This window comes from Xenopus tropicalis, chromosome 10, assembly GCF_000004195.4.
Source record: "Xenopus tropicalis strain Nigerian chromosome 10, UCB_Xtro_10.0, whole genome shotgun sequence".
Classification (NCBI taxonomy): domain Eukaryota; kingdom Metazoa; phylum Chordata; class Amphibia; order Anura; family Pipidae; genus Xenopus; species Xenopus tropicalis.
In genome coordinates, this window is record NC_030686.2 from 36,441,283 (window position 1) to 36,450,508 (window position 9,226).

Here is a 9,226-nt window from a genome sequence, read left to right on the forward strand (position 1 = left end):
AGCCCTATGGAAAAACTACCTGATGACTGAAACTGGTAAAAAGTGGAACTACAACCAACCATTTAGTCTTTTTATGTACAATAAACTCTTGCACCAATGGACCCTTCCACAATCGTTACTAAACCACAATGTTACATAGTATATTTATATATATATATATATTTCTGTTAGAGAGTTGAAGTTTAGCTATGGTGACTCACTGCTGCAGATTGAGGTTAACGGAAAAGCACTCTGCAAGAGAAAAAGGATGAGTGGAAATGAAACCAAGACAATAAACAAGGTGGGAAAATAAATATTTCACTGCTCGTTTGGGGATTTTTGGCCTTAATGGCGACTGAAAGCTTTTCAACACATCCATGTTTGAGTAAGAGTATGATTTAACTAAATAAATAAATGCCCGGCTCTCCCTACCTGCCCCACTTCCCTCTCGCCAGTCAATCAGCTCTGTTTATTATACTAGGGGGCAAATTACACGCAGATTCCTACATGTTCCGCAGAGAAGTGGCGACAGAATATTACATTCCCGCGGAAGAGAGATAGAAAGCAGAGGGCAGGTCTGTATGGGGGGAAATACTGGCATCACCTTCAACTGGGCGCTGGATAATGGGCAGCACAGGTTACGTTTATGGGGTTAAAAAGGGACATTTGGGGGCATTATTTACGCTAAAGGTATGTAGATTACAACTTGCCGAAATGCCATTGTCTTACAGGCTGTCTGCCCACAACCTCCCTTATTTCATCCAATAGGAGTAGGGGGTTCCATGAAGCTCATACAACTTTGGGTACAACTAAACAGTAACATATATAGATTAAAGTCTCTATACAGACAATAGCATAAAACTATGGCAGCATAGGGATTCCCCTGTACTAAGCACAATTCAGCAGGAACAGCCCCCTAAGTTTGCTCATAGCCTGTACAGAGAGATACCATAAAACTATGGCAGCATAGGGATTCCCCTGTACTAAGCACAATTCAGCAGGAACAGCCCCCTAAGTTTGCTCATAGCCTGTACAGAGAGATCCCATAAAACTATGGAAGCATAGGTATTCCCCTGTACTAAGCACAATTCAGCAGGAACAGCCCCCTAAGTTTGCTCATAGCCTGTACAGAGAGATACCATAAAACTATGGCAGCATAGGGATTCCCCTCTACTAAGCACAATTCAGCAGTAACAGACCCCTAAGTTTGCTCATAGCCTGTACAGAGAGATTCCCCTGTACTAAGCACAATTCAGCAGGAACAGCCCCCTAAGTTTGCTCATAGCCTGTACAGAGAGATACCATAAAACTATGGCAGCATAGGGATTCCCCTGTACTAAGCCCAATTCAGCAGGAACAGCCCCCCTAAGTTTGCTCATAGCCTGTACAGAGAGATACCATAAAACTATGGCAGCATAGGGATTCCCCTGTACTAAGCACAATTCTGCAGGAACAGCCCCATAAGTTAAACTTCTTGCTTAAATTCAATATCCTTTAGATATGAATTATAACTGAATAGCAGAAATGTCAGTGCAACATGCCCTCTTAATTCCCTATCCCCTAGAGTTTCTATGAAGGAGCAATAAGTGATCATATAACAAATAAAGATGGTAGTTGGGGAAAAAACATGATTTCCCTGTCTCTTATCTCGGATGTTATAAAGTGCTACCAGATGCGCATATTTGTACAACATGACATTCCCCATTAAGTCTTTTCTATATATAATCACAGGCTTTCGAATCCCTTCAACTCTTGGAAACAGAGAAATCTCAAAGCCAATCTCGGCCTTCACCCCATGTGCAGGGCTTTCCCCTCTGTGCCTTGATCTGAAACATCTTATACATTTGCTCCCAATTACATCCCCTGTGTCTCAACCCTCAGCCTTACGTAGGCAGGAGAGAATTTTTGTTTTAGGACATTTCTTTTGGAACAGGGGTGCTTTAATTATAAAGAATTGTCTGAGCTCTAAAACTTTGTAACCACTGTAATAACTGCTGTAAATATGTTTATTTTCATGTTAACCCTGTAATGTACAACTACAGACATCATTACTATACCTGCTATCCCACAGCCCCAGTCCCTTCCCAGAGGCTATTATCCCCCCACTGCTACTATAGGCACTATCTCTCCCTACTATACCTGCTATCCCACAGCCACAGTCCCTTCCCAGAGGCTATTATCCCCCCACTGCTACTATAGGCACCATCTCTCCCTACTATACCTTCTATCCCACAGCCCCAGCCCCAGTCCATTCCCAGAGGCTATTATCCCCCCACTGCTACTATAGGCACCATCTCTCCCTACTATACCTGCTATCCCACAGCCCCAGTCCCTTCCCAGAGGCTATTATCCCCCCACTGCTACTATAGGCAGCATCTCTCCCTACTATACCTGCTATCCCACAGCCCCAGTCCCTTCCCAGAGGCTATTATCCCCCCACTGCTACTATAGGCACCATCTCTCCCTACTATACCTGCTATCCCACAGCCACAGTCCCTTCCCAGAGGCTATTATCCCCCCACTGCTACTATAGGCACCATCTCTCCCTACTATACCTGCTATCCCACAGCCACAGTCCCTTCCCAGAGGCTATTTTCCCACTGCTACTATAGGCACCATCTCTCCCTACTATACCTGCTATCCCACAGCCACAGTCCCTTCCCAGAGGCTATTATCTCCCCACTGTTACTATAGGCACCATCTCTCCCTACTATACCTGCTATCCCACAGCCCCAGTCCCTTCCCAGAGGCTATTATCCCCCCACTGCTACTATAGGCACCATCTCTCCCTACTATACCTGCTATCCCACAGCCCCAGTCCCTTCCCAGAGGCTATTATCCCCCCACTGCTACTATAGGCGCCATGAAAAAAATGCATTGGTTTTATAGTTTTTTGCCCATGTAAATGCAGTATTTGTTTAACCCCCTACTGCCCTCTGTACATTGTTTCAGTAGCCTGGGCCAGCTGTGCTATATTTTGAAGTTTTTAGAATATCTAGTTAAAAGGATTTCATTTCAGTCCAATCAGTTTGCAATCAGAGCAGCTCTGGCATATTGCATTTATTATAAGTGTCCCTAATTTCTCAGTGGATCCAATAACCTCATTGCCGATTACACTATTGGCTCGTAGGGTGTTGTGGGCAGCAAACCCGCCGCATTCTTTCGGGGATGGTTTACCAAGCGCTGAGGAGGAATTGCACAGGCAGCAGTTATGAACCCAGTACTGTGTAACAGTTTATAATGATCTCTATTTATTTCTGAGAAAAAACCTTGGGGACTTCTACCCCCCCCATCCCCACAGGTTCCACTTCTAATTCCCCCCCCCCCCTTTGAATGCTCCAATTTCAATACCGTATAGTGCACAATTAAAATAATTTGTCTGCGTGTGTGTTTATACATAGCTGCAAATAGTGATTTCACTTGCTCGCAGCCCCTCGCCGGCCCACCCCACTGCCCCCCCCCCCTTGTTCTAAATGATCTGCTAACACAAATAATCACATAGTGTAGGACCAAGGTTCTCTGGCGCCAGTGAGCAGAGCGGGGAGACGTGTGTGAGGAACTGAGACTAGCAGGTGGTCAGCCATGACTGACCCAAGCAGGATATCCAAAGCTCAATGCATAAAACATGGATACTCTCCGAGGAAACTCACATTGCACAGAGGATCGTGGGAAGTTTTTAATGATTTGCTCGGGGTGGGGGGAGACCCCCAGATATGTTTAGATTATTGCTTTAAACACCCAGCGCACTGCTTTTCGGTGGGTTTCAGCTGGATGAGGGTCAGGCAGCTGAGAAACATCTGGTTGCAAATCTTACACAGAAGTTGAAGCCAAGGGGCTAGGGGATTCTTCTTTTTTTTCCCAATTTCAAAGATCCCACAGAGAGATGCAGTATAGCGAGGGTCTTATCTCCATCTGTCAACGTTCCAGCTCTCTAGAGCCCGCCGCCACTTCTCCATGGAACAGCCATTTGTGCTGAGATTGAAAGTGTAAAGATGAAATCCCGTCCCCATTTTTTCCTAAATATCATATTTCATTATTTTGACCCTTTCTACATTGCGTTGGGTAGTTCATAAATAGTTATAGTTATCTAGCTAGAATCTCAGCCATAAAGCAGGGCAGGCCTGCTGCTTACAATGGGTATCAGATAGGATCTGTGCCACTGTGACAGAATGCTCTGTTATACAGATAGCTAGAATCTCAGCCATAAAGCAGGGCAGGACTGCTGCTTACAATGGGTATCAGATAGGATCTGCGCCACTGTGACAGAATGCTCTGTTATACAGATAGCTAGAATCTCAGCCATAAAGCAGGGCAGGACTGCTGCTTACAATGGGAATCAGATAGGATCTGTGCCACTGTGACAGAATGCTCTGTTATACAGATAGCTAGAATCTCAGCCATAAAGCAGGGCAGGACTGCTGCTTACAATGGGTATCAGATAGGATCTGTGCCACTGTGACAGAATGCTCTGTTATACAGATAGCTAGAATCTCAGCCATAAAGCAGGGCAGGACTGCTGCTTACAATGGGGATCAGATAGGATCTGTGCCACTGTGACAGAATGCTCTGTTATACAGATAGCTAGAATCTCAGCCATAAAGCAGGGCAGGACTGCTGCTTACAATGGGGATCAGATAGGATCTGTGCCACTGTGACAGAATGCTCTGTTATACAGATAGCTAGAATCTCAGCCATAAAGCAGGGCAGGACTGCTGCTTACAATGGGGATCAGATAGGATCTGTGCCACTGTGACAGAATGCTCTGTTATACAGATAGCTAGAATCTCAGCCATAAAGCAGGGCAGGACTGCTGCTTACAATGGGGATCAGATAGGATCTGTGCCACTGTGACAGAATGCTCTGTTATACAGATAGCTAGAATCTCAGCCATAAAGCAGGGCAGGACTGCTGCTTACAATGGGTATCAGATAGGATCTGTGCCACTGTGACAGAATGCTCTGTTATACAGATAGCTAGAATCTCAGCCATAAAGCAGGGCAGGACTGCTGCTTACAATGGGAATCAGATAGGATCTGTGCCACTGTGACAGAATGCTCTGTTATACAGATAGCTAGAATCTCAGCCATAAAGCAGGGCAGGACTGATGCTTTTTTAAAGAATGGAATTACACTTCACCAAGCAAGCACAAAAATTACCATATTTCAAACACAAAAGCAAACGTTATCTTTTTGATGAGTGTATTTTGATTAACCCGGTTCAAACATCTGCCTGAATATACCTGCTATACCTTCCCCAACAGTAGGTGGCGCTACACACTGACACATCCACATCAATTATTGGTTCCCTAAAATGTGACTCCCTATACAATCCCTATGTGAGCCTCACATTCTCACTCTTATCAGTTATGAGTTTTATATAGAGAGAGGAATGTTTTCTGATCCACAGACACAGGCTCCACAGAAACTGCTAATAATTAAAGGGGCAGTTCACCTTTTTGGGATAGATATAATGTCAATGTTGATCCAGGGACTGGTCCGATTGCCATCTTGGAGTCAGGAAGGAATTTTTTCCCCTCTGCGGCAAATTAGAGAGGCTTCAGATGGGGTTTTTGCCTTCCTCTGTATCAACTAGCAGTTAGGCAGGTTATATATAGGCATTATGGTTGAACGTGATGGACACACGTCTTTTTTCAACCTAACTTACTATGTTACTATGAAGAACTCTGTTTATTCTACATTTTGTCCCAGGCACAGAAAAGGAAAAAATAAGAAGGCCATAGAATCATAAAGTTTTGTAAGGCTTAGAAAAGTGCCTGCAACTTATGAAGCATAGGCCTTCCACTGATAAAAAAAGAGCATGTTATATTCAAGAAACTCCATATAACTCTCTAGTATGATTTGTCTTCCCCTTTAGTAGTTTTATATAAGATACTTATTCTAGACTTAAACTAGAAAATTTAGCAGGTGCAGTGAGCAGCAACCCTAGGGCGACACAGAAGCAATTGACACAAGGAATGTGTAGTCCTCTAGCACCCTCTAGTGTCCAGTAGATGCAATAATCTCATTAAAGCGGTCACAGCTCAGGAAATCATCTTGTAATGAATTTTAAACACAGGCAACTCCAAATGATATAGTACTTATCTCAGTAATCATAAAAATAATCACATTTCTGTACAGGCTATGAGCTTGCTTTGGGGTGCCCCTGCAAAACAGTGCCGGGGGCTGTTCATGCTGAATTGTACTTAGTACAGGGATGGAAACGTTTCTAGGAAAGCTTAGTGGCCTGCTCCTGGTTACGCCAGAGCCTGTTGTTTCTGCTGATAGTTGGATATTTCCCTTAATAACCACTGCTGGCTTATTACATGGGGAATAAAGCACTGAATATGAGACTATGGCCAAACATCAAACAACAAATTAGCAAAAACATACACTAGCTCTTTAAATAAAGTGTTAGCACTGTGCTGGAATGGGTGCAAACATTGCTATAGCACAAACCGCTGGCTGCCTCCAAAAAAAGATGTGGTGTCAAGAAATAGTTTTAAAGACACCGCAACAAAGGGAACAGAGCCTGGTGTTTCAACCCTTTGGACTTTTTCACAATTTGTCATGTTACAAGCCTAAGTATTCATCCCCAAAGTAAATGCTTGGTTTAATACCAAGAACTTGGCCCAGCCAAAACTGAACTTTAATCTAACCCAAAGTGAACACTTGGTAGTACCACGTGAGGTCTGGGCTGCTTTAATTAAAGCCAAACATGTTAATAGAAAGTAATTTAGACCACTGCTATCGACTTCGTATTGACTTTGGGAGGTGAATTGAAGACTAGGCAGCTGTAACTGCAGCCAAGTTTTTGGTATTAAACCACTTATGTAACTGTGTGTGCAACATTGTTGTCCTGCTCAAGGGTCACAATAAAAGGCTTTGACACACAATGATGCCCCCATCACTAGGCTTCACTGTAAGGAGCAAATGGTGGTTTTCCAACACATGTTGCAATAAGGCAAATGTGTTACATTTTGGTCTCATCATACCAATAAACCTTTATTTACGTTTGGTGTGACTACTTCATTGGGACTTCCAGTTGAGCTTTGGCATGGGTTCTTTCATCAATGGCTTTCTTATCGCCATTCTTGCCAGTTACGGTCGGGCCTATTGGTTGCTTCTCCAATCTCCTCCTACAACAGTTGCCGAGTGTTCTGGTGAGTGGCCTTTTCTAAGAGTTACGGCTGAACCATATTCTTTGCATTTTTATAACATTCTTCCAGGGGATGCACAACCCATCCATCCCTGATCAGTGCTTCTCCAGAGCTTTATCCTGGCCTTGTTTTCATAGCTCTTTTGTCTTCATATGTTGCGGTTTGTTTAGACACATTCTGTAACGACCTCGGGGGCCTTTAACAAACAGTTGTACAATATTTATTTCACGTAGCAGTAATTGTACCCAACTCTGTATTCATTCCAATTCTGTGACTGCTGACAGGTTACACTACAGCTTATTTATAAGGTGTGAATGGAAAGGGGCCGAAGGCTTTTCCATTTTTTATTAGTAAATAATGTTTTTCAACAATATTCCAATTAAACCCATTTTTAGTGGAGGTTGCAGCACAACCAAATATGGAAGGGGAGGTCACTGGAATAAACTGCCAACTACTTGGCTCAGTTGAACAAACCCAAGTCAGCTGGCAGTACAGATATGAAGATATCCCTCTCTCCATCACTACTACTGCCTTTGCTTTGTCTCCCAACTACATTAAAGGCAAAAAAAATATAGCTGTTTTTTGAAGTGGTTAATGCTGCTGCCATTCCACTGGAGTGCAATGTTCATTTCTAGCAAGGGCACTATCTACATGGGGTTCCTCCCACTCCCAATAACACTGACCACAGTCAGTAGTTTTAAAAGTTTTCTCCAGACTTTTTATGCCCCGTGCTGTTCTGAATACGTCGTTAGGATCTCACTCCTCCCATGGGAACTGCTGGGCGGATCTATAACAGAAATTAAAATCTTTATCTTCCACATTGGCAATTGAAATCATGGGACCTTGATTGGCATGCCTCGGCCTTGTTATCGCTTATATTGCGGCTTATTGTATCATTACTATTAATAACAAAAATGTTGCTAAAAAACTAGTAGCACATATGACTTTTACTATTACTTTCTCTTCCCACCAAATACATTGGCCACTACATCTCTCTTCCCACAAGAAATCATTCTCTGTAGATCAAAACCCACCTAATACATCAGAACCATTACCTTTCTGCCCACCAACTGCACCGGCCTCTGCGCCCCTCTTCCCACCAACTGCACCGGCCGCTGCGCCCCTCTTCCCACCAACTGCACCGGCCGCTGCGCCCCTCTTCCCACCAACTGCACCGGCCGCTGCGCCCCTCTTCCCACCAACTGCACCGGCCTCTGCGCCCCTCTTCCCACCAACTGCACCGGCCTCTGCGCCCCTCTGCCCACCAACTGCACCTGCCTCTGCGCCCCTCTTCCCACCAACTGCACCGGCCGCTGCGCCCCTCTGCCCACCAACTGCACCGGCCGCTGCGCCCCTCTGCCCACCAACTGCACCGGCCTCCGCGCCCCTCTTCCCACCAACTGCACCGGCCTCCGCGCCCCTCTTCCCACCAACTGCACCGGCCTCCGCGCCCCTCTTCCCACCAACTGCACCGGCCTCCGCGCCCCTCTTCCCACCAACTGCACCGGCCTCCGCGCCCCTCTTCCCACCAACTGCACCGGCCTCCGCGCCCCTCTTCCCACCAAATGCACCGGCCTCCGCGCCCCTCTTCCCACCAAATGCACCGGCCTCCGCGCCCCTCTTCCCACCAACTGCACCGGCCTCCGCGTCCCTCTTCCCACCAAATGCACCGGCCTCCGCGTCCCTCTTCCCACCAAATGCATTGGCCTCCGCGTCCCTCCTCCCACCAAATGCATTGGCCTCCGCGTCCCTCCTCCCACCAAATGCATTGGCCTCCGCGTCCCTCCTCCCACCAAATGCATTGGCCTCTGCGTCCCTCATCCCACCAAATGCATTGGCCTCTGCATCTCTCGCCCCACCAAATGCACAGTCCTTTTGCCTCTTACAAACACTTTAAAAACAATTGATGGTGTATATCTGTTAAAGGATCCCACCAAAGATGTTGACAAAGTGTTGAATACTTAAATTCAAAGGGACATCAGCAGAGAATACTACAGATTTAGGGAGTCTTAGCCTCTCCAAAGAGAAAGCAGCTGCTATATATTCATGTATAAGTTCTAAAGTGGAATGCTTTCTATTGGTAGCCTCTCC

At 45.5% G+C, this 9,226-nt stretch overlaps 1 protein-coding gene across 1 annotated transcript; it reads right to left on the reverse strand.

The window, feature by feature from the left end:
* Positions 1-7,854: 7,854 nt before the first annotated feature.
* LOC105945200 (glycine-rich cell wall structural protein-like) lies at positions 7,855-8,956 on the reverse strand. The gene is made up of 2 exons (XM_012952626.2): positions 8,191-8,956; positions 7,855-7,922 (listed from the first exon to the last, which is right to left on the reverse strand). Exons 1-2 carry the CDS (start codon positions 8,954-8,956, stop codon positions 7,855-7,857), a joined length of 834 nt encoding a protein of 277 aa, XP_012808080.2.
* Between the last annotated feature and the right edge of the window lie 270 nt (positions 8,957-9,226).

What these genes read in the sequence shown, in the direction of transcription:
- LOC105945200 (XM_012952626.2), bottom strand. Translation starts at nt 8,956, where the DNA reads ATGAGGGACGCAGAGGCCAATGCATTTGGTGGGAGGAGGGACGCGGAG. An exon ending in TGCAGTTGGTGGGCAGAAAG is followed by an intron (nt 7,923 to 8,190) that starts GTAATGGTTCTG and finishes TTTCTGTTATAG; the next exon opens with ATCCGCCCAGCAGTTCCCAT.